Genomic DNA, 26005 nt, shown 5'->3' on the forward strand with positions numbered 1-26005 from the left:
AACTGCATTACAGGGCCCAGCAAAAAATGCCACTGGAATTATTTATTGCTTACAATTCACTTTTGAAAGGTGCGGCGATTTCTGGCATGTCTTGCAGCCAGAGAACACCTTCAACCCTGGCACCTTTGCATCGTGGAGGTCCCAACAACTTCAAGCAGAGCAGCACTGAGGCTGAGGATGTCACCCCCTGGATGACACAATGCACATCCTAAGGGCAGGAGACACCAATACCCAGGGAACAAAGTTAGGCACTTTCCAGCCTTTAGCTGTCAATCAGGTGACAGTGAAAAAGAGATGAGATGCTTGAGTGAAACATTGGCTTCCCATGCTCCCCTGCTTTTGGTCAGCTTTTAGCAGCACCAGGATCAATACCACAACATCAGGAGAGAGACAGGCCATGAAGCTGTGGAGCTCTGGTAAAAAAACCTCAGCACAGACCATCCTGTGCCAGCTCCAGCCCAGAGCTGACTGAGTTACGTCAAAGTCTGCACTGCTGGAAGTTCCTCAGCAGTTAAGTGCATCTGACTTGAAGCCCTGCACTGCTCTACATTTCCTTCGTGGTGAGCCTTTATCAGCATCTTCTTCCTCAGTTATTCCTCCTTCCTAGACATGCTCACAGTCATGGGTCAATGTGAGTCAACTCAATAACCGGAATTATTAGTCACAGACTTGTCTCTGTCTCTAACATTCAGAAATCACTCTGTCCAAAGTTTCCTCTCCCAGCACATCATGGCAGGAGAGCTCAACAGATCGCCCCATTCCTGCAGCCCTCATGTTGCAAGCACTTGGCTTCAGTGTTTGAAGCTGTCACACAATCCCAAGAGGAGGACTTTACCCTTGCTAAGTGATTCTCTGCAGCCTCATTCTTATCCCTTAGCAAATCTGTTCACTGTTTTACATTTTTTCTCCACTGATCTGACTGGAATAGCACTTGATTGACACCTCCAAGAGCATCTCTGTCTTGCAGCACCTTCCCAAGACACTGAAGTGCCAGCATCCTCATTTCTGTTATGAAAACTGAGATGCTAAGTATCCCAAATCACCAGCCACTTCTGGAAACCCTGAGTTCAGCATTTCATTACAACCCACCTCAGCTCTGAACCAATACACTGTTTAATCCAGGCACACTCACCATAAGCTCTGGGTATGTTGGCCGCTCTTTGGAATTCTTCTTCAAGCTTTAATGAAAAAAAAAAAACAAAATTGTTCAACGTTACACTCTGCGTGAAAGTTAAGTAAGCCCATAAAATCATACTCTGAGAAAAGCAAAGCTTCAAGTCACTGTAGAGTAAGTTTAGCCACTTATCCATACACTAAGCAAACAGCTTAGCCATTGAGGACACCTACAATAAATACAGCCACTGGCTACACCAGTGCTCTAGGTCCCGGATCCGCAGACACCCTAAACAACAGTTAATGCTCTGCCAGTTGCTGGGGTCCAGATACAATTGGTTTTTTGGGTACTATCCAGGAGGTCAGCTACCTCGGGTATGGCTGCAACCTTTGATTGGGAGTGGTGACCGAGTGGCTCCAAAGCACATGTACAATTATTTGTTTATCAGCCCGCTGTTATCAATGGGGACGGTTAGATGGGACATCCTTTTTTCTCCTCTCCTACAACAGATGGCTCTGGAGAGTTGTAGCTGGAAGTTATTTTGGTTTCCCTCCTGCAGAAAATAGTTTTTAAAAGACAGGACGTAATCGCTACTCACTTCCTGACAGTGTATTTAGGGGAAAGACACTTGGAGCAACTTGAAAAGATCTTCACACACGTACACGTCGGTGGCGGGGAAAAGGTGTCACACTGAGCAAAACAAAAGTGAGAACCTCGGTGATGATAAGTTGCTCCTCTGCTGGGATTTGACGGAGCCCAGAGGAAGCAGAGTACACACACTGAATAGATATTTCCTGCTTGCTGTGTGTAGTGGGCTCGTGTTCAGTGTCATGTTGTGAATGAACAGAGGAACCTAGTAACGATACGTGCCAATATCGACGAACTGGAGGTACGGGATGTGTCACATCCTCTGGGCTGAAAAGCAACCCAAGCTGAGATGCTAAGGTGAATTTCAAGGTTGGCGTGTTCAGAAGCAGGATTTGGGTATAGTCCTCTTAATTTAGACCCTCTACAAACAAAACCCTTATTCCCAGGTTACTAATACCAGGAAATTTGTTGACACTTTACTGATACCCATGTAAATCTTTGGGAACAAAGAGCGCATTTGAATCTGATGCTAGCTCAGATGTCCCAGGAACTTCCCTGCATTAGCTATAGGTCACGAGAGCTGCACCACCCACACATGGTGCAGTTCACCCTGCCACCTGTTGAACTGCAGATAGCCTTAAACCAGTCCTGATACACTGACTTGATGTGACATGGTCTGCTGTCAGAAGTTCTGACTCAGACAGCACAAAACCACTACAGTCCACAATCAAAGTGCGCTCCTATTCCATGCACTTCTACTGGGCTGAGGGGCCTTCAGTGATCCTAGATGGTAGGTTTTGCAAAGAGAGGAAAAGCCATATGCCCTACAAAGCACAAGCTTTCAAGATATAAGTGCTGCTCAGCAGGGTCATTCTTCTCATTGCAACCACCATAAACAGCAATGGATTTCTTGTTCCTAAATCAGCCCAAGGCATTAGCTGCAAGAAACCATGCTTGCAAATGCAAAATATGCCTCCATTCAGTGGGGAAGAAAAGCCTGCCTGGCACAAACAGGCAACTTAGCAATAACAAGCAGTGAGCCAGCAGCACGGGAGATAGGCAGCTGGTCCAAAATCCCAGTTTGGGTCTTACAAAAATGGTGGGCATTCTGCAAGAGGGTTTTTCCAAGCCAGCTCCCACCTCCCAGAGACACAGAGCAGCGTGGGCGTGTGCAGGTATTCCCCAGTGTGGGTTGGTGCAGACGAATACAGGGACCTCGAAAACATGTTTGGACAAGACTCCAAAGAATCCGAGTGTCAGTACTTAAAGTTCCCATGCAGGAGTGGCTGATAATCCCCTTCCTGGGTCACAGCAGAGCCTGCTGGGCTCCAGGCCCTGACACTGGCAGCTCGGGAACAGGCTCACATTTCTGTATTTGTCGATCTGCCGTCCTTTCTTGGCTGCCCCGCAAACCACCATCCACCTGCCAACTTGGCAAGCAGCGGATGGCACTGCAGCGCCTGGAAAATACAAATGCCTCCCAGGCGGTTTCCAGGGAAGCTGGAGGGAGAAGCAGTCAGGAGCCGTGGGGCCGCTGCCAGCTCTCTGTGAACCATACGACGAGGGCAGCTGTGAGTCTCCTCGGGTGCTGGGAGAGCCTGAGCTTTCACGCAGCGCTCCCGGCCTCCAGACAGCACTCATCTGCTCCAGCCCTTTTCCTACGACGCAGCCAAATTCTCCTGCTGCTTCCAGCTCTGAATCCTGGGGAAAACAGAGCAGCAGCCGGAGGGCCCCGGTAGCGGGATGGCCATGGATGGGGCTGTCGTGGCGCAAGCTCTGTGCTGTGCCTGCCCTCAGTGCTGCTTCCCTCTGGAGCGGGGTGGCAGGAGGACACGGCCATTTCTGGGCTCTGCTCACCTTCCCTGTTCTGCACTGCCAACCCTGTGCTGTTCATACAGAGACAACCAGCTGAGAAATCCTCCTTAATCCCTTCCTCCCGTGTCCTCTAACAGGCTGAGCCCGGTCCTTAAGCCGTGAAGGCCGTCACAGCCACCATCACCACACCAAGGACGCGCAGTCCCAGCCCAATGCCAAGACAGCGCAGCTCAGCCCCTATCCTGCAGGTGTGAAGGCACAGTCCTTACCCTGAGAGGTTATGGTTCACAACCATCAGGTTGTACCCCAGTGTGGGGATGGGGACAGCACCTGCTCAGCCTCAGCTGGTTGGGGCCTGCAGGTCCAGGGGGGAGGGGTGAAGGATGGTTTGTTTACCATTGCGAGGTAAAATCGACGAACTCTGCTGAGAACTTTTCCGCTGGGAGCTGCGGCGATGGCTCCTCCACCACCTGCTTGAGCTGCTGGAAGGGCGTCCCCCAGGAGTCATAGGGAAAGCGCAGGATGGCCAGCTCGATCTGGGGAGACAGCACCCAACCTCAGCCCTGGAGCACACCCCACAGCCACCCCATAGGATTTTAACAGCTTGTGCTCCCACCCGTGCGCCCACACCACCTGTGGTTTTTTTGGCTCTGCATAAACAAATGGCATCTCATCACCCCACCAGGCTACAAGGCATCACATCTTGCATTTTACATCCCCTAGTATATAAGGAAGTCCTGAGAAGACCCAGCAGTTTCCACATTCAGTCCTCCTCACTGCCATCCTGTTGCATATCACTGGGGAGAGGTTTCAAGTTTAAAAAAAAAAAAAAAAAGCCATATTGCAAAGGGTACCTGTGCTATAAAAAGGCAAGCTGATGGCCTCCCCTTAAACACTGCTTCTCCTGGTGTGCAGAACGTATCATCAACACCCAATGCCTCCTCCTCCAAGACTTTACTAAGCACTCGGTGCTGGGAGTGCTGTTTCAGATTGGAATCCAGCCTGCTGCATTGATGGACACCGTTGCCTTAGCCCATGCTGCCATCTCCCGGCTGCCTGCAGCCACCACAGCATAGCTGTCCCTATCAGGGTGGCATGCTGCAAGGCCAGCCACAGGTTGGACATCCAGAGGTTGGCCAACGTTTGGACATCCCTGGGGGTCAGTCCTGCCATGCCAATGCATCCAAAGCAGCAAGGATTTTGCAAAGCAGCTCCATCCCCCTTACCCTCTACCCTACCACGTACTTGCTGGTATCTTGTAGAGCTGTGTACCCCTTCCCACCCTATCACATTCCCAGGGAACTACTGCCATCAGTATCAGGGAGCTATGGGGAGGAAAATGAATATACAAAGCACAGCCAAGCCTCCAGCACTGCTGCAACCCCCAGATTGCTCTACCATTGTGATCCCCCTACCATTGTGATCCCCAGGCTCCAGATATCAGATTTGACGCTGTACCCCTTCTGGTTCAACTCCGGGTTAATTCTTTCAGGCTGCAAAGAGATGTAAAGCAGTTAAAAAAGAGGGATGGACCCAGTGCAACACCTGCACCCAGGGCTCTCTGACCTCAGAGGGGTCTTTCAGAGATGTCAGGCCAGGGCCACGTAGCCCATGCTGCAGCTTGCTCCCTTGGCCACGGTGGCACCAGATGCAGCCCTACATCCTTGTCAGTAGGGGCAGCAGTGAAATGGGTCACCAGAAACACATGGTACCTGCACCAGGGAATGGGGTGATGCGGCATATCTGGCACAAAAAGGAGTGATGAGCCTCAGTTCCTCAGGACTCTGTGCATCCACTCCACAGAAACCAAGTCCAAAGGAGTGTTTTCTTCCCAGGAGAGTACTGTTGTCCCCAAAGGGCAAACGGCAAAAGTGCAACAGGGAGTAATTACAGAGCCTTCCCAAGGTCATGGGGAGGCAATAAGGCAGGAAGCTGTGCCCAGGAGACCTGATTTGACCTGTGAGATCGACCTCTATCTCTGCTCCTTTACAAGCAGTTTCAGGGATATGTCTTCCAAAACAAGGCCCCAGGACAGGCTGGTGGCTGATCCTTCCCCCTTTAGGACGACCTGACACCCAGGCTCATGTTCCTCTGGCTGTCCCGCAGCAGCTTGCACATGCAGCTTTTCGGCATCTCAACTTACAGCCATGTAGGGTTTGCATCCTGCATCCATGGTTTTAGCAACCGAGTCAACGAGGTAACCGCTAATTCCAAAATCGCACATTTTCACCTGCCCCTGCGTATTGATCAACACGTTAGAGGGCTTTACATCTGCAAGAAGGAACACATACCACAGTCACTGTCACGCATGGGTGGCTGAGCCAAGCCAAAAAAGCCAAAGAGCTTCCTATCAGCAGAGGGCACCAAAGGTGCCCACGCGAACCCCAGCGTTGCACACACAGCAGAAGCCCAGCTGGCTGCAGGGACTGCACATCCAGGTGACTGCCTCATGGGCCTATTGCATGTCCTGTGTGTGTCCTTTCATTTGCATGCTCCTCTCACTGGTTTGGGGAGGTGAGAAGAAACCCTGTACGCAGCCAGTATAAGCCAGGGATGGCCACAGGCATCAGAGCGCTCACAGGGAACAGCTCTGCAGAGCTGAAGACATCTCTAGGGAATGTCTGTGCAAGGCTGGAGCACTGGTGAGCCTCCAGTGAGGCTGCTCTCGTGTCAGGACAAGGAAAACCACAGGGCAGGGATGACAGGCAGACAGGAGAGGGTGAAGAGCAGTGAGGGTTGCAGTGGAAGAAGGAAGCAGTAAACTGAGATGAGGATCAAGATTTCAGAAGTGGCCTCTAAATTTAAAGATCCCAAGCTTGAAGGCAGTGTTAACAGCAGCAGGCGTGTGGGTGCTCCACACCTTATGGAAATCAGGCGAGCGTCTCAGCTATTTATTACTGCCAGATTTATCTGCTTCCCATCACGGCCTTGTAATCCTTGGTGCCTTCGTGTTTGCATAATTCTCATGAAGGTGGTTATAATCACCATCAGCAAGGGAAATTAAGGCACAGAAAGAACCCAAAAGTGATGTCCAGCTTGGAGTACAGGGGCTTTCCTGCACAGTGGGGAATCCTCCCTGCCTGGGCTACTCCCAGGTGGAATTTCAGCACAAAGTCCATTTGCTGATCTGACTTATATGCCCAACACAGGCTTCTATCTTCTCTCATCCCAGGTCTGATCCTCAGAAGGGAACAATCTTGACACCCAGAAAGAAGAGGTCACTTCTGCAACAAGGTCATCTACCTACATGTGATAAACTATGAAAAAGAAGTGCTGAAAAGGAGACCAGAAGCTGCTTTGTGTCCTGCTCTTCAGAACTGAGTGGCTTACAGATTATTAACAACCACTCTCTCATCAGTGTTTCGCCATCAAAAGCCTCAGGTAGCTGAGATTCTCACCCATCTGTTATTATCTCAAAATAAGATGGTTTTCAGTGGAAATCAAACAAGCAAACAGAAATCCAGAAGCTGAGCAGCATTTTTCCACCCACTGCAAACGACACAGAAGGCAGAACTCAACCTCCAGCCACATGCAGTATCTACAGAACATGACCACTTGTTGGAGCTGAACTGTTCCCTTTGGCCCAGCAATCACACTCCAGAGAGGGCTTTTTCCTCCTTATGATAAATTGAAAATGATCCTTTAGAAAGAAAGAGATCAAGCAGCAACACTGCAAATTTCTTTCTTTTGTGGCATCCATGAGATGCAAAAAGAGAAATGCTTAAAGAGAGTATTCAAGAGTTCACTTGAAGCTATGTTCTATGATTCTATGTTAAGTATGGAACACACTGCCCAGCTAGTGTTTGAGGAAGCCCACAGAAGGGGATGGGGATGGTTAAGTCACTGCCAGAATGGAGAGGCCTGCACAAAGCCTGATCCAGAGCACAGCAAAGTCAGAAGGAAGAGTCTGCTTTAATTTTGCAGAGGTAGTGAAGCACACCGTGGATTCAGACCACGGATTAGGGAAACGTAATCCAGAGCAAACAGCTCTTTCTTTGCCAACACAATCAGGCTGGAGCCCACTTCTCTGCTCCAGCTCCAGCTCCAGCATGGAGTTTTTAAAGAGCAAATCAGCAGACATTTCTTCTGACGTGGCTTCTGCTAGTCATAAAAGAGAGCATCTGGGGTACTTTGGGAGCCCTGCGCCTGGCTGCGAGGCCAGCCCTCAGGAGGCTGATGGGACAGACAAACAGCAGCACAGCCTGGCTCTTACCTCTGTGGATCACGGAGAGCTTACTGTGTAGATGTTCTAGTGCTTTTACAATCTGAAAGAACAAATCTAGAGTGAATCACAGCTGGCAGCACTGCGATGGGGAGGCAATGCTGACTGCCTTCCCCCCCATCCTCACTGGACCTGCCTGGAGGGAAGGAGCTACATCTCTCCTGTGTCCTGCACCCTGAGGTGACAGCAGGCACCCAGGGATCTCCCAGGGTGCCAGAATCCTAATGGGAAGGTAGAGGAGCTGTGGGGTCCTCCCCACACCCAACACTGTGCCGCCTCTTAGAGGCAGTGTGCACAGCCACATTTGGGGGGTATTTATGGCTTATAAATGACATCACCCAAGACCAAATACTGGAAGCCACCTAGAAACGTCCATATGGGCTGGCCTGTGGACCTTGCCCAGTGCAAACACTGCTGGGAGGCTGGTGATGCAGGACTTGGCTCAGAAAAGAAACATCCTTTTCCTTCCCTCCTCGCCCTGCTCATACTCACAGAGACAGCTATTTTCCCTAAGATGTCCTCAGGAATCGTCAGGCCTTTGTCAATGACATGCTTGTAGAATTTGTCCAGTGAGGTATCCATCAGCTCCATGCAAATCCACACATCTCCCTAGAGGATAAAAAAAGCAGATATCTGCCTATAGAATGGATCACCCTTTCCTTTCATGTGCAGTCATCTTCTTCGGCACTGTCCTCCTTTGCTGTTCTGTTTGCCTCTTTCTCTGTCATCTAAAAGTCACTCAGCAAAACTGAACTACTGGGCATTCCCCTTCTCGTCTCCTCAGCTGGAATTAAGTGCTGTCCACCTTCCCTACCATTTAAGGTTCATTTTCTGCTGTATCTTCCCAAAGCAGAGTCTCTGTAAGTTAGGAGTCCTGAAAGTTATCAGGACTGAGGTTCCTACATGCTCAGGTCACTCTGTAAATGCCCAGTCAGGAAACGTTCAGCTCTGTAGAGCTACACTTAAACCTCTTCAGTAAATCTTGCACTTCAAAGCTTTCCATATTTTTGACTTCATGTGGAGGAAGTCAGGGACAATTCAGGACAATATTTACACTATCAGATCAAGCTGTAGATCAGCATCGTTGGCACTTGGGCATCCCCACCACACACAGCCAGCACCAAGCCCTTCTCTGCTCACCAAGAAATAAGTGTAAATGAAAGTCCTTCAGCTCAAGGTTGAGCAAATTCCAATCCTACCATACCTCATATCTAGTTTAAACAGTTGCATGTGGAGCAAGCCCAGGCAATTCAGAGCCTGGAATAGGATCCAGCATGGTCAATTTGCAGAGTGCCATACCTCTCGGAAAAGTGCTCCATAGAAAGTAACGGTGAAGGGGCAATCTACTGTCCTCATGGAGATATCCAGATCCATCAATAACCTCTTCTGCTCTTGGCTGTTCACCGTGGCTCGGATGCGCTGGAACACAAAGCAGTTTAGCATTGGCTGGCAGCATCTCTGCACCATGCTACTGCAGCTGATGGTGCCCAGGTTGGCCACCATGCCTTGACGTCGTGCCTTTATCCTTTGTCACACCTCTGCCATTGGCACATCCCAAGCACACCCACCCAAATGCCACAGAAGGTGGATGAAGAGGTCTCCTCACCCCAGTTCAAAATGCAGGTGTTCTGCTCTTCCCTACAAATGCCACCCTTTTTTACAACAACCAAAAGACACTGTGATTTAAGAGAGGAGAAAGTAGCAGGAAATCAAATTCTAGGCTGGTGGAAAGCCTTTTGGAGCTGTAGTGCACATCTATTCCATCACTGGACTTTGGGATAAGATGGCATCATTCCCAGAGCCCAAGGCCATGTGCTCCTCATGGCTTTGGCAAGTGGGCACTTCCCAGTCTCCCAAGGAAGAGATGTCATCTGTTTGCTCATAGCTTCCAGTTTCTGCATCTTTTTTTCGCCTTTTTTCTTATTCTGAAAGGAAATTTGAGCTAAAACTCAGTCCTGTAAAAATTGGCCTTTCCCAAGGTACAAATTTTCCCATGACTATTTCCTTAAGCTGCAGGCTTATGAGTCAAAGCTGCTGTTATGAAAACTTTTCATAATAGCATCAACAAACCTGTCGTGAACCAAGACCCCACTGCAGCAGTCAAAATGTGGGAAAAAAAAAAAAAAAGCCAACAAAAATTCCCCATTCCAAAGAAACTAAAACAATACCAGCTGAAGAAAATGATCTTATGCAATTGAATTTACAGTACAGTCTTCTTTATTAGTACTATGCAGAGGTCTGAATTGAGGTTTGCTAGAAAAATACATGCATACTTTAAAGAAATGATGGCAGATTGCTTCTAGAATTCTAGCAAAGACAGACATGTTGCTACCCAGATGAACCGTGATGCTTGAGCTACATTATGTATCATTCTTCTTCAACACACCCAATTTTTTTTTAAATGGGGCTTGAATCTACTGAATGTGTGAATCAGCACTCTTTGCCCCGAGAAGAAAGAAGATTCCAATTGGAAAGAAGTTGGTCCAGGCATCCACACAACACACACAGAAAGCACGGAGGCTCACTCTACCTTCACTGCCATGATCTGCCCGCTAGGCATGTGCCGCATCTTCTCCACCACCCCGTATGCACCTCGTCCCAGCTCGGAGATGGGCTCCAGGTCATCAGCTTTCACCTCAAAGTTCTGCAGGGAGAAAGCCATTAGCAAGAAGGCGGCTGCAAGGAGCATCATTCCCCTACAACCTAACCCTGAGCACGTAAATTCATCTCAACTGGGTACCTCCCTATCTGCTCCATGAGGCTACAAACAAAACCATGGCCCCCAGCAGCTCTATGGAGGATTAACTACTTCACAGTAATTAGCAGAGCTCTGGGGTTGATGCAGGAAGGAGGACTCCTTGGTGGGATGCCACCTGCATCCTCCCACCCTTCACCTGCAGCCTCCGCATCTGTTAGGACATGGGATGGAAAACCTCACAGCAGCCTCCCCACAGAAATCACCTTCAGCTTTCCTATTTCTTTTTTTAAATTTCCTCCCTCCTCTTCCTCCTCCAAACACTCAAGGAAGCATCCCCGGTTTGTTTCGAGGCTTATTTCTTCAGACCTGCAGGTGGCCCAAAAGCTAGCCGAGTGTGCCCCGATTGTAAACCACAAAGGATTTATTTTGTCTGGCCTTGGAGGTCTCCTTCTGCTGGCCTTACACAAAGGATAACTTTGTTTGGAGCCTTGCATTTTAACCTGCCCTTCTCCCTTCTGCTGTGATATTGTGCAGCAGCCCTATTTCTTTTTTTTTTTTTTTTTTTGCTTATTATTATTTTTGGATCTTTAAAATATGCTCTCGCTACTAAAACCAGCCATTCTGTTTGCTGAACGCACCACCACATCAGTCAATCATCCTACAGAAAGAAGCGGGTTATAATGAACTGATTCACAGCACATAATCCCACACCGCTTTTTGCCTGCGCAGCAGAAAAATCCTGCAGTCCGACCCGTGCCTGCAAGGGCCCATACACTGTGTTACTGTGCTCAGGCTCCATCCCCTGCACAAGGAGCCCTCCTCAACGTTTCTGCATGATTTAAGCATCGCCGACTGCCTGACACTGCTGCTACTGTTCCATGGGACCCTCTCCAGGAAAGCACTTTGACGTGCTCTGAGCTCTTCAAATTAGCAGGGAAGTTTAAAGGGAGAAGGGGAAAGTGGATTTCTCCAGGGATTGGGATGAGTGTAGGAAGAGGGGAGCGCATCCTAAAGGAACTGGCTGGACAAATAAGTGATGGGTCCACGGGAAATTCAAGCCGTGGCACATTGGCCTCTCTGAGATAGCCACAGATCTGCATCCATCAGAAAGCCCAAGTGTTGTGTTTTAGAAGACTGCCTCTCTGTTTCCATGCACAGAGCACAGGGAGGGCTGGGATGGATGTTCCCCTTCCCTCGGATTGCAGGGAGCAGGGATTTTCCTGGAGCTCCAGCGGCAGCATTGCTCTGCCTCGGGCTGCACCGCTATGCTCAAGAGGCATCTCACACTCTTGTCCACCTCCCAGCTCCTCCCCATGCCAGGGAAAATACCAGATCCAAAATGAAAGAAAAGCATCCAAAGATAGACGACATAAAACACCTCTGCATTAGTATTTCACTTCATAAATTAACTGGCTGACACCGAGGCCTATCTTTTGCACCTAATAAATTTATTGCCCAGCTTTAAAGCGTTTCGCTGAATGCTGCTGGGCCATTTTCTCCTATCAAAATAGCTGTACTTGGTTTGGGGTGTTTTTTTTCCTGCTGTGTTTTTATAGCATCGGGTGGACAGGTTTCCATGCTGTCAGAAAGTTTCGCTTCCAGGACAGGAAGATCTACCCTAAGTTAAGACTCTCGAGGAGAAGGCCTCTAGTATTAGCAAAGGGAAATAATTTGGATGAGGGCTTTAAATCAGCAAAGCAGATGCAAAGGAGAGTAAAATCTGCTGCTAGCAGTCTCTTGGATTGTAATGGATATTTCCAGGGGATTAGCTGCACCTTATCCAGGTCAAGGCAGGAATTTCCAAGGTGGAAAACACAAATGGGACCCAGGAGTGATAGGTGAGCACTTGGAGCATGGTCAGTAGCAAGAATGCCACTAGCAGGGCATTCTGCAGCTGCCCCAGGGCTGCACATATAAATTGCTGGTGTGTGCCAACCTGCCCTATTTTGGCTGCAGTGAAGTAGGAAGCAATGCCAGCAGCAGCCTGCCTGGAGCAGGAGGGTCACCTGTCCCCAAAGGTTCCTCCTCACCATAACCTCCAAGCTTACCTCCTCGCCAATAGAGATGCAGGCTTTGGAGTCTAGATCCCTGGGTGGCCTGCAGGAGAGAAAAGAGAAAAGACGTGAAATGTTCCTTAAAGGCCCTATTTTCCATCAACAAGTATTTAAAACCCCCAAGCAAACCAGCAAACCAGCAGCCCTCACACCTAGTGGGTCTCTTAGCTTCGTTGGTTCAATAGATACAACCAAGGTCCTCAAAGTCATCCTAAAAAGGTGTCAGGAAGGCAGCTGCTGGAGCTGGCATTCCTCACATCCATACCCCGTGTGAGATGTGCTCCTCCAGCAGGCTGGGACTGCAGCCTGGTCCTAGGAAAGGCAAGTGAGGTGACAAGCACCAAACCTCTGTCAGACCATATGAAATATGGACTAAGTGGGTATAAAGGTCAAAAGCAAAAGCTCGTTTCCATTAATCCTTTCCAGAAATAGCAAAGGCAAGATGGGGAGGGCTCAGCTTCTCACCACATCTTCCACCTTCTCTCGGGGAAGGGAAGGTGCCAGCTCTGCACTGCCAGGGATGGGGCTCTTGGGAAGCACCTTGCTTCCAGCATGCAGAACTGATTTTCTTTGCCAAAATCATTGCCCATGGCATGAGCACAGCATGGAATCTGAGCTGACCCACTCTAATGAACACAAAAATTAGGATCTCAGCTTTCTCATGGTGTGCATTCACTGGCTGCTGCTCCAAAATGCCCAGGGATTGCCTTAGGGAAAAAGGGATGGAGCTCTGATCACCAGTACAAGGTAATGGGCTGATAAAAGGCAGTCCTCAAGGAGTCAAGAAAGCCAGGCAGCTTGGAGCTGGAAAAACTGCCATAAAAACACAATGTTTTCTTTTGCAAGGCTGAATAGATAGGGAAAGAGGGTTCTATGCCTCGACCAAATCAATCTGGGTGGAAGAAGTGCCACAGGGGTTAAGATCAGATGCCCATGATATTTTCCTTTCCCTGGACACATCACGAAGCAGCAAATGAGACACAGACCATGGCAGCTACAGGCAGGGTGCAATGGGGCTACACCAAAAATACAGGGGTTGCTAATTACAGTCTTCTCTAACGGTGCCACAGCGAACCCAGGCACTGTCCTGGGGCAGGGTCTTATTACCCAGACCTGCAGGGATGAGCCCAGCAGCACTCCCAAAAACACTGGAAGGCAGCTGGGGCCCGTGGTTTGCTTTTCATTCTCTGTTACTCTTTGGTGACTTACGTGGAGCTCGTCTGTGGTTGCTCAAATGCTTCTTTAGGAATTTTCAGCCCAGGGTTTCTCTTCTTGCCTGTGAAACAAGAAAGAGGCAAAATTAAAGAAAGGCCTTTTTTTTTTTTTTTGGTGGGAGGGGGTTGGTGGTTAATTTGCGAAATACAGCTTGCCTATATTTGTTGACCTTATTTAACATAAATGCCAGGCCAGGCTGGTGGTGTAGACTCGGGGCACAGAGTTCAAAACATAAAGTGCCTTTGTTCAGCAATGCTTCATTTAGACCTGCACGGTCTGGCTGCCAACTTGGTACAGAACACAGGCAAGAGCTCTGGCAAAGGCAGCCCATGTGAAAATGCAAAAAGAAAGGTATTTCTCCTCCGTCGGCCCTACCCATGTAGAATCCCTTCAAATGTTTCTTAGACAGATTTTAAACCATAACTGTGAATGCCGGCAGGATTAAAAACCTTTTTCAGATTGAATCTGAACGTCCAGAGCTACATTCTGACTCTGTTCAAACTGACGTTTCACCTCTTGGTCATTAAAGTTATGCAAACCCAGCAAAAATACAGCAGAACGAAGTTTGCAGGCTTCAAAGCCATTTGTTTCTGTTCATGCTGACCGGCCAAGCCATTCTGAGCTGGATGCAGCTCAAGCTCTGAAGCAGTTCAAATGCAGCCTGTGCTGGAAAGGGAGTCCAGCAGGCAGACATGAGAGCCAGGCAGACAGAGAAACACAAGAAGCTTTTTATGACTAAACGTATACAGCCACACTTCAACACAGGGTTTTGAATTCACGGATAGAATGACCTGAAAACATAAGTCATGTCACCAAAACCCCAAGGTAAACCTCTGGCTGTTTGGGTGTGTAAGAAAACCCCAGCTGCCCCCCAAAAAGGCACAGGCATCTAATTTAGGCATCAAACATTTTCAACCTAACAATTTATATCAATTACTCTTTCTTTTAAGCATGAGTTTTACTCTTTATTCTCAACACTCTCCTTCATGTTTGAGTTTGTTTTTCCCCTTGACACAAGCCCAGGTCGATAGAAGTGTGCGCATCCCACTGCTGGAGGGGTGCTAGATCAAAGTGCAAGCACCCAGCTCTGAAAATAACCTTTTTGAAGCAATTAGTCAATGCAGACTGCCAACTTTATTTGTTGCTGTTTGTCTGTTTGCTCCAAAAGACAAGACTACGCTCGCTCTGCTTGGCAAAGAGCAATTCCAGGATGGGACAGGCTGCTGCAGCCCAGCTGACACCTCGTGGGAAAAGCATTCATGGGAAACCGCCATGCACACTTGCTATTGTTGCTAGAAATCTGCAGAGCAGCAAACTTACAAAGCAAAAACCAACCGACCAACCAAACAACAACAACAACAAAACCAACAGGAGCTCCAGGCAGCTCCCGGTCCAACACAGAAAAGGCAAACTAAAAGAAACAAGGTCACTCAGAGACATGAGGAATAGCTCTCCATTTTTCCAAGAGGTAGGAGCTGCTCTGAAAGGAAGTACAAATAAATGTGAAGACAAGTGCAGGAATTTCTACAGCTCGCAGAGCTGTTTGTGATCCTTTCACTTCTCAATTTCCCAGTTGCACATAGAAGGCACACCAGAGCACACCAACCCTGCTATGTCAGATCCCATTTCTCACCCGAGCTCTGCACGTGGGATCCAACAGGGTGCTAAATCCATAGTGGTGCTCTTGATGTTGTCATGTTTTAGCTTAAAAAGGAATCTCACAAACACAGGACTTGCAGTGCAAACAAACAACCCCTGTTCCCCAGCAGTCTCCCATTCTCCCATCCCACCTCTGCCTCCAAAACCTGCCCGCATCCTCTTACAGTTAAAGCAAACAACACAATCACATCCAGAAGGAAAGCAGTATTTTCATCCTCATTCTGCACATGGGAATAAGACAGAACTTCTCCTACAAACACTCAGCAGCCATCTCTTAGCACACCACTACTTCTGCACATTGGTCATCCATCCATCCATCCATCCATCCACTCTGCTGCAGTGATGTGCACGCAGCCACCAAAATAATAAGGGAAGCAAGTATATATTTGCTTTGTTTCTCCTCTGTTTTTTTCCTTGATGGATTTGCTTGCACAGCCTCAGGTGCTGCAGTCATACCTCACAAGCTGCTCTCAGGTGGCTCTAGGAGAGCACAAATGAACCGAATGGAAATTACCCTCATTTGAACATGAATCAGAATCGACTGCGCAGCACTCAATCTTGCCATGGTTCACAAGTGGTGTCAGCAGAAGAACTAAGTAGCAAGATGACAAACCCAAATAAATATTAAAAGCCCTCCGCCTTCTGGTGAAATAAAATCTGCACTTTGGGGAGTTTATTTTCCTTGTCTCTTCTTCACAGAATACAATATTTTGAAACTTTGCCATTTTTTTGAAGTACAATCTGTTCACATGTTCGAGTTGCCAAGACGCAGACACAGCCTAACGGTTCTTTGGGGTTTTCTTTTTGAGACAGAAGAAAGCAGTGGCAGCAGCACAGAGAACACATGGGTCAGGACTGAGCTGGGAAGGCCTGTGAGTGGGAACTGCTGTGGGAGGACTCGAATTTTAGCCATCCTGCAATGAAGCATTAGCCATCTTGGCCATGAAGAATTCGCCATCCTGACCATCAAGAGTTTGACATCCTGACCATGGAACGTGAGCCATCCTGACCATGAAGAGTTAGCCATCCTGACCATAAACATTGGACATCTAGACCATAAAACATTAGCCATCCTGACCATAAACCATCAGCCATCTTAAAATGAAGAGTTTGCCATACTAACCATGAAACATCAGCCATCCTGACCATGAAATGTTAGCCATCCTAACCACGAAGAGTTAGTCATACTGAAAGGAAGCATGAGCCATCCTGACCATGCAGCAGGGACCCCCTTGCTGGCTCTCCCAGATGCGTGAGGGAGCTCAGCCGAGGCTCTACAGCTCCTCCAAGACATGAGCCCTGCCTAAGTAGCAGGCTCTGCAAAAGTGGGGGGACCCTGGAGGGTGAGCAGCAGGGATGGGAACAGAGCACCCAGTGTCCAAACCATTCCTTGCATATGTGCAGGGAAAAGGAAAAGAAGGGGAAAAAAAGAAAAAAAAAAAGAAACTAACCCTGATTGCTTTGAATAAGCACAATGGGGAGGGCATAAGCAAGTGGTCTGAGCTGGTCAAGACCTGCTCCCAAATGAGCAATACATGGGGAAACCCAGCAAGAGACCCCAGGAAGGTAGGCAGTGCTGGGTCCCACGTGTCTGAGGCACTTATGTCTGAAGGTTTTTTTTTTTTTTTAAAGAAATGTTAGTCCCAAGATCAGTTCTTTTCAATCACAACTGCCAAACAAGCTGTCAGATAACACCCTCCAGTTTGCCACAGCAGACACCAGCTTTGAACGACGGCGCTGGATGAAACTGCAGCTTGCTGAGAGAAGTCATCTGTACAGAGCTCCAAACGTGGAGGCAGCTCAATCACACAGCAAATTGGATGTTACCTGCTCCATCCACTAGAAAAAAAATGGTATTTTTCACAGCGCTTTTATGAATCATTATTATTTTTAGCTTTGCTTCCTAAAGAAAATCACCACATCTGTGCATCTGCCTGCGTCCCTCACGGGAAGTTTAAATCCAGTGGCCAACTTCATCTAACAGAGAAATGGAGCTCTGGAGACTGCAGATCTGGGCAGCAGGTGGCATAGGACAGGTGTTCAGCATCAGTACAAGGGCTCACTGCAGCTCTGAGCATGGAAAGCCCCAGCGAGGTACTGCACAAAGCACAGAGTGCAGAAGGCTCACGGTCTGACGTGCAGATGTGACTGCACATCTGCTCCCCAGCATCCAAAAAGCTGTGAGTTTTCCATGTAAACAACCATCAGTGGCCCATCAGCCTCACAGCTTCCGTGCTAACGCTCATCTGAAAGCTCTCCCCTGCAATTTCCCGTGCAGAGACCTTCACAAACACCCACCTCAAAAGCCAAGTTTTAAGAATAACTGAGAAAAAAATATATATATTAAAAAAACAAAATTGGTTTCAAGAGGTGCACAGAGACATCTCCACCCTTGTTCTGATCCAGCAGAACACCCCAGGTGTACATAACTTAAATCCACCTCCTTTTGCAAGCAGTTACAAACACGATGTACTGCAATGGCCATCTTTAAACCCTTTGGTTTCCAACCCCAGTCCTTTAGCCCTTCTGTTTCCAACCCCTTCCCTTCAGCCCCACTGCAGCATCGCTGCTGGAGCCACGTCTGGAGGCAAAACTACAGCAGGAAAAAGAAAAACTGACTTAATGAAAACACGTTAAATACTTCCCTGTGAAGGTCTTAAACCAATTCCTCCAGGAGGGGAGAAAAATACAGCCTCCAATCGGCTTGTTAACCTCTTCCCACCACTGCGCCGAGATTAATGGGGCTGGCCCCGTTCTATTAGAGCAATGTTAAATATCAATATTGAAAAATGAGACTTCAAAGCTTCATGGCGGAAGGGTAGGGAACATAATGGGGAATAATAAAGAGGAAGACAGAGGAATTTGCTGCCCACATATGCTGTAGCAGAAAACAAACCTTCGCTTCTGAAGGAAAATCCCATTCCCCATCTCCAGACTTTTCTTTGCAGTCAAAAACTTTTTATGATTTAATCCAAAGTAAATGGTTCCTTGCCACAAAAAGCTCCTATTTCCTTCAAAGGATATTAACCAGTTCTGTCTTCACCACAATTTATTATTAAAGCCATGTTCAATAGCCGTGCAGCAGCACTTTCTTTCACATAACACTCTTTAGCACAGAGTTTGGTGGTAAAATTCCACAGGAGGGAAATGCCTCTTTCTGCTCCTTTTGAAGAGATAAAAGCAGCTCGTTACAATTCCTGGGTTTTTGTCTGGTTTTCTCAGAACTCGTGAAAGCCAAACGATGCCCCTTCCCTACTTTGTGTCCTCAGCTCTGCCAGCAACACCCCATCCAAAGTGAGGGCAGAACGGAGATGCTCGGTGCATTTCCATACAAGGGCAAATCAGCATCTCCTCTGCAAGACCGAGAGCTCATGACCATGGCTTGCTGCAAAACCTCAAGCTGAAACACCTCTTGAACAACCAAGAAATTAGATTTACTTTTTGAAGTCCCATACGCCCTGCAAATGCCCAGCTCTGCAGGCTTCCAGTGAAAATACCCAAAGTTTTGAGTTACTAAAGATCATCCTGTAGCTTTATTCTTTATGCTTGCAAATTATTGAAGGTTAATGCATGCAAAATGGTTGGAGCTGATGAAAGCCTCCTGGGAAGCTCTCCTCCCATCACTTCCATCTCCTCCCATCACATTTCCAGGGCTGTGTGATGCTCAGAGCCAGGAGCAGGCAGGGTAAGCAGCTGAGCTCCATAAACCCCTGTAGAGACACAGCTTCAGACAAGCCCTTGTTTCTGGAGGAAACCAAAAGCTCCACGTGGTGTCCATACAAGCACCATGAAAGTGAGCCTGAAAATCTGTTTTCCAGCTCCTTGTTAAAGGAATTAGCATGCAAGAGGCTCTTAAAGGCTCAACACAAAAGCCAAGCTAAGGACTAAAGTGCTTGCTGTGCTTTATTTGCCTCCCTGAAAAATAATTCAGGTGCTCTCTCCTTGCTAACAAGCAAGCCTGGCCATTTGTGGCTGCTCCTCCATCACTGCACTGCTGGGATGAAGACTCTGCTTCTCCTTCATCCCCGTCCTCCCTCATGTTGTTTGCAAGAACTCCTTGGAAACAGCCAGCTTGGAATCTGTTTCCTTAACAACTCAATGCAGGGCTGCTGGGAAAGGGGCTGCAGCAGCTCCAAGCTCCTACATCCTAGGTTCCAGATCCCAGCTCCTGGATCCCAGCTCCAGCCCCTGAGCTGCACTCCATACCCGTGCTGCAGCTCACACTTCTCTGTCTCTTTTTTCTTTTTTCTTTTTTCTTTTTTTTCCCCTTACAAACCACATTTGGGGACAGGAAGCAGGAAAAGCAAGGGAGCTTTTGTGATTGTCATGGATGTGGCAAGATCCGGAGTCAGGATGTGCCTGAAACACAGAGCCAGGCACAGAGACCAGGGCACAGCCCTGACTTCCTCTGACCTTCAGCCCTCCACTCCTCCCTTGCTTTTCTCCAAAACCAATCCATCAATTAGTCCCATTTAACAACACGGTGACGGCAAACCCTGCATCCCTCTCTGGCCAGACAACGTCTGGAAAGCTGTGCAGCTGGAAGCCTGCAAGCAGAGGATGCTGCATGCATCCCAGTACAGTTCCCACTGACCACAGCAGCACGCCACCCTGACTCTCCTGCTGCCCCACACCACGATCCCATGGCCCCATCTGACACTGTGAGCACCCACACCGCTGGGACTGCTGCAAGGCTCTGCTCACTCCTATGACTCAACTCTGCAACCTGTAATCAACCCTGAGCAGGAGAGGCCCCAAACCAAAATAGCAGGGTTTCTGCAAGGAGGTGCACGGTGCGAAGGTTGTGCAACGCCCTGCTGCTCGCTGTTGCGTCCCGATGCAAGAGAGCTGCGTTTCCAGTCTGTGTCAGCTCTGCCCAGGTGCAAACACAATGCAAAGATCTCTGGGTGTGCTGCAGGGTGAGCTCAGCCTCCTGCAAGGGACGGGTCAGGAAAGCAGCACAAGAACGAAACACGTGAGGAAGGCCATGCAGAAAGCTTTGCACTCAGCAGGCTAATCTGTGTGCTCCTGCAGTGCTGAACCATACAGCAGCGACACCAAACTGTGCAAATATCAGAACCCATTTGCCTGCCTTTCAATAAGCTCTGTATTTCCGTAATTCAATTTGGAAGGTAATTTCCTGATTCAGGCTCAGCTCTTGTACTCTGCCCATTTTTCTCTTAACACATCCTGCAAACAGGCTGCAGGCTGCCGTGTTTATTTGTGTCAATACAGAAAGCAGAGGGCTGCCATTTCTCCCTATCTGCCTGTATATTTTGGTTGCAGGAGGTCAGTGGGCCCTCTGGTATGGCTGCACCTCTGCATGTTGGAGGCATTAAGAGCTTTGGAATGGAAGGGATGCTTTGATTGGGGTTTGACATGAGTCCTGCGATGATGTAGGATGAGAGTGATGGCTGCACCAGGGAAAGTTCAGGTTGGATATTAGGAATTTCATCTCCAAAAGAGCAATGATGCAGTGGCACAGCTGCCAAGGAATGGAGGAGTTACCAAGTCCAGAGGTGTTCCAGAACCGTGGGGATGTGGCACTGAGGGATGTGGTTATGGGCACGGAGGGGGTGGGCTGAAGGTGGACTTGGAGATCTCAGTACTCTTTTCTAACCTTAATGACTCTGTGATCCTAGTGAGCCAATTCTACACCTCCCCAGATCCCCACCAGCCAAAAATGAACTGAGACCTTGGGTTTCACTTCCCAGCCAAAACAGATGCAATACAAAACAGCCCCAAATCCATCACACTTCAAGTGCTAACGCAAGTGGGAGATGCTAGATAGGAGAGTTTTGCTTGCCTACAGCTTTCAGCACAGGTCACAGGAGGTTTTCATATTAAAAATATTACAACACTTTGGCTGAAGGCATCCCACATGCGCATCCACCCAGTTCAGTGGCCGGGGGAAAGGGCACAGCTGGGTGCAACCAGCAGCAGCGATGTCCCAGCACACAGAGGCACACAGCTGGGCACAGCTGGCAGCAATCCCCCCAGCACGGTGCAGCACATCCCTCCTGGGCACATCCCACACAGAGGGGAGGTGGCAGGTTGCAGGGATGTGCCCACTCCGGTTCCAGCTCCGATGACCCTGGCCGTGGCCACGTTGCACAAGGTTTGTTTGTGTGTGCCGAGCACTCAGGTGTGCTGCAATAACGAGTTAAGGCACAAACACGCCTGGGTTCTGACTCACACCCACTGGAGTGAAGAGCCATGGGCAGCCACTGGGGGATGCTGCCTGTGTTGCGTGGAGTCCGAGGTCCCATTCTCCTTAGCACCATGCAAGTATACCTCCAAACCCATCTGCAATGGTTATGGGGATGCTTGCGGAAAAACGTCACGTGTAAAAAAAAAAAAAAAAAGAAAAATTGACAGTTTGCCTGCACATACAGCCTACTTACAGTGAAAAACCTATTCCAGCCTGCTCCTGTCCCAAATGCCTCAAATCTCACAAATCACTCATAGCCACTCCACACCCAGGTGGGCACCCAGCACTGGGGACAGCATCCCTGCAGGGCTCCTGCAATGAGCTCTGGGAAGGATGTGCCAGCACTGGGGAGAAATCCCAGCACGGAAATTACACCAATATCTCCCCTCTGCCTTCACCATCTTTCCATCTCGGAGCCTGCGTGCTTTGCTGCTATCTCCAATTAGGAAACCCACAGCACTGCCACCCAGGGAAGCTGCTGCTGGGAGCCTGCAGCCCGCAGTGCGTTTGGGGAGGGACTGCTGCTTTGTTTCCAAACCATCGGCTGTCTGCTTCCAGTGGGAGTTTGCTGGAATCCAAACTGGAGAAAAGCTCCTGGAATCCACCCGTGGAACAAAAGGGCTTTTGTGCAAGAGGAGCTGGAGGATGAGGCTGCTCTCATTGCTGCTACCTTCATTTCTCTACTTCGTCCACCAAAGGGCACCTGCCAGCAGCGGTGGGAGGCTGGCACATGTGGGTGGGCAGATGGACATAAGGACACGCAGACACATGGACACGTGGACGTACAGGCAAGAAGACACATGGATATGTGGGCATAAAGACACAGAAACACACAGACACACTGACATGTGGACACAAAGGCACAAGGACACAAGGACACAAGGGCATGCAGACACACGGACACGCACACACACAGCCTTAGCCATGCTGGGAGCACATCAGCCTTAAACCCTCCAACCACAGCCCAGCTACAAACACTTCTGTCCTCACTAACATACCCACTCTATGGAAAACTCAACAGAGGAACAGAATTCCTCTACTGCTCAGCTGAGCCCCAAAGGAACAGCTTTCCTGTTGCTGGGACACCAACCCTGGTGCCACACCAAGCCAAGGCACGGTGACATTCCCTCTGCTCCGTGCTCAGCAGCCACAGGAGGTTCATTTTGCTGAGATGGACTGAACTCCCTCAGCATACTGCAAACGTTGGACATTTACGCAATGCCATGGAGCCATCTCCTGCTGCTGATTCACTGCATGTAAACCTGAGTTTATAATCTCAAGAAAAGCCACCTTTAGATAAAACAGGCAATTCACGTTCCAAGCACAGTAGAGAGAGAAATACCCATTGATCCTGTAATTCTGTTTGTTGGGCAACACGATCAAGATTCTGACCAACATGACTGTGTTCTCCCCCATTAAGAACCCTCTTCTATTCATTTCTCATCTGAGAGCTTGCTTGCTTAATTTTGTACCAAGACAATTAAAGATGATACTTCGCTCTGAACAGCGCAGATGGCAGAGCTCACTCATGCTCCCTCTGCTGGCAGTGCCCCTCAGCAAACAGGTAGAGCCCCCCACTCACGGCGAGTTCAGGATACAGGATATAGGATGTAGGATGCGCGATGAAGGATGCGGGATGCAGGCTGGAGTAGAAACGACGGAGGACGCAAGATGCAGGATGCAAGATGTGGGATGCAAAGTGCAGGATATGGGATGCGAGATGTAGGATATGGGATGTGGGATGGAGGATACGAGATGGAAGATGCAGGATGTAGATGTGTGATGTGGGATGCAGGATCCCAGATGCAAAATATGGGACGTAGGACCAAGGATAGAGGATGCAGAATATGGGATGCATTGCTCAGGCTGCCAAGGAAGAACTGAGGTTCAAGTGGATTTAGACAGAAGTCAGAGGGATTTGCAACTCTTCTGCCAGGCACCTGCCAAGAGTGCGGATGTGCTTGCACTTCATCTAATAAAGCAAAGCAAGATTTTTATCATGCCATTTTATTTCAGTTTAGAGCACATTACAAAATGCATGACGGCACTCTGGCAGAAGACAGCACTCCCTGCCCTTTTTCCCATCCAGCCAAGCATCCCTGACACAAGTGAGCAAATGTTTTTCTACCCACGTAGGCCCACATGGATCAAACCCCACTAGGCTGCACCTCTCCACCCAGCCTCAGCCAGGAGCTGTGACCACAGAACTCCCTTTAGGAGCCTTTCTGTCAAAGCCTCTGCAGAACTCCCTGTGCTGGGTTTGTGACTGCATGTTCAGTTAGATGCTCTCAAATGCTCTCAAGTACAGCACTGCTTTCTGACAGGGACACGGAGAAATAGGAAAAAAGGAACCAAGGGAGAGCAGCAGGGTGGTGTAAATCATCTCACAGATCCCACATGTCCACCCCACTTAGCAACCAGGAGCAAATACATCCCCAGCCCTGTAAATTCTTATGTGTGTGCTCAGCTGCAAGCACATCCAGTACCACTGACTCTGCTCACGCACTCCAAGTTTAACACATGCATAAGGAGTTTCAAGATCAGAATATGAATTAAAAAAATCACGTTCAGCTTCGCTTGTATAGGGAAAGCAAACAAATCTCCAGACCCCTCCCAGCCCAGCTGCTCTGAATCTGCTCCCATTCATTGCTGCTTGGCATCAGCTGTGGCAATGCCTTTGTAAAGCAAGATCCTGGGGACATATCCTGCAAGAGGTGCTCCATGGGGGTGGTGCTGGCATAGGATGGCCCTAATGTGTGTGCTGCAAGGTAAAGTACTTGCGAGTGCTGGTATTGGGTTGGGAGAGGAGGAGGAATGCTCCCTGCTTGCAGGAAGCTGTTCCAGCCTCTTATCTGACACAGAGCTCCTGATTTCTTGCGGGGGAAGTGCCAAATGTTTTTGAAAGGGGAAAAAAGATAAATCACCAGTTAGCTCCAAGGGGAGCTGCCTATGACATGAATGGAGCTGCCCTGGGTAGAAGCACGGTCCCTGCCCTGCCACGGGTGCTGCTGTGACCCCAATGCCCCTTCTACAAGGGACCTCTGTGAATGCAATCACTCTGACCTCCAGAAAGTGATTTACAACTGATAACCTCTGAGTGCAACATCTGCCAGGGATGGTCTGGGATCTGCCTGCAGCTGGGATGCTGCTGTCCCGCCGTGTCCTCCCATGACACACACATGCCGCACTGCTCCCTCCCTTCATTTGTAAAACTGCTCCTTTGGCAGCGAGTCAAATCCTCTGCAGAGAGGTTCCAAGCTGTGTGAGTAATAAGCATATCAGTGCTGTCCTTGGGAAAGGTAAGGCAGCCAAGCTCTGTGTTAATTGCCTTTATTTTTTTTTTTTTTCCTACAGGGTATCTCCTCAAGGATGGCCCTGTGCTGTGCAGAACCATTAGGTAAGCGTCCCTATGGATAAATGTTGGCTGCTGTGGTTTCTTGCATGGGGAACTGAGGAGCTCCAGGCTGAGGGATGCTGACTGTTCTATCAGACTTTGTGCTGAGCATTCCTCATCTCCAGCCTGGCTCTTCTTGCAGGTTATTAAGGGATTATGGTTCCCAGCCCCATAGCTAAAAAGCAAAAAACACATTGGAACAGGTTGGGAAAACAATAGTATCTAGAGCACTGCTATCCTCCTTTAATAGGTTACCCCGTCAACCCTGTGCTTGTTAAATAAGAGAAAAATCTGTGGGCATGCAGTGAAGGTCAATCTTGTGGTTTCTGAAAACATTTAATTAGTACAGTTAAGTGCTGAGGTCCGCCTGGGAGTGAGCTGCTGCATCAACAGCTCTGAGCAGGGGGAAGGAATCCTACATCAGGAGAGCAGTAGGGGCTGCATCGCTGTGCCCAAGCTCCAGCGGTTACCCAGCTTATAGGAAACCCACTGCAGTGTCCCTTAATGGCCTTAAGTTGCACCAGGGGATGTTCAGGTCGGTTCTAGGAAACTTTTCCTCTCTGAAAGAGCTGTGATGCAGTGGCACAGCTGCCCAGGGAGTGGGGGGAAGGGCAAGGGGAGGTCACCATTTACAGAGGTGTCCCAAAACCACAGAGATGTGGCACTGAGGGATGGGGTCAGTGGGCACAACGGGGGTGGGCAGGGGTTGGTGATCTTAGCGGTCCTTTCCAACTTTAATGATGCTATGATTCTACATCACAAGCCATTTATACGGACTGAAACCAGCAGGCATAGCATGCACAACTGCTGTTCTCGTGGGCTGGCACTTCCCTTAGAAAAGGCCACAGTTTGGAAGACAAAAATCAGCTCCAGCCCTTGCAAAGGCAAACTTGGTTTGCTTTCTTTCCCATTTTTGCAGCATGGGAGACCCTAATTGTAGGCAATTAAAACAGCACTAGAAAGAAAGGGCTGTGTTGAAATCTAAGCTGGAAAGTGTGCCTCTAAATGGCTTCCAGTTGCCAGTACTGGAAAAGT

At 48.9% G+C, this 26005-nt stretch overlaps 1 protein-coding gene across 2 annotated transcripts in view; it reads right to left on the bottom strand.

Annotated features, from left to right (window-relative positions):
• Positions 1-26005, bottom strand: part of MAP2K6 (mitogen-activated protein kinase kinase 6) — a 45331-nt gene that overhangs the window by 13073 nt on the left and 6253 nt on the right. For both annotated transcript variants that reach the window (XM_010721466.4, XM_010721465.4), the window contains exons 2-11: positions 13701-13767; positions 12486-12534; positions 10270-10383; positions 9039-9158; positions 8232-8348; positions 7731-7782; positions 5661-5788; positions 4933-5010; positions 3914-4053; positions 1133-1178 (exon numbers count right to left, since the gene is read on the bottom strand). In XM_010721466.4, the coding sequence (XP_010719768.1) occupies positions 1133-1178; positions 3914-4053; positions 4933-5010; positions 5661-5788; positions 7731-7782; positions 8232-8348; positions 9039-9158; positions 10270-10383; positions 12486-12534; positions 13701-13767 (911 nt within the window). The remainder of the gene's footprint in view (positions 1-1132; positions 1179-3913; positions 4054-4932; positions 5011-5660; positions 5789-7730; positions 7783-8231; positions 8349-9038; positions 9159-10269; positions 10384-12485; positions 12535-13700; positions 13768-26005) is intronic.

The sequence above is a fragment of the Meleagris gallopavo genome, chromosome 20 (genome assembly GCF_905368555.1).
Source record: "Meleagris gallopavo chromosome 20, MGAL_WU_HG_1.1, whole genome shotgun sequence".
Lineage (NCBI taxonomy): Eukaryota > Metazoa > Chordata > Aves > Galliformes > Phasianidae > Meleagris > Meleagris gallopavo.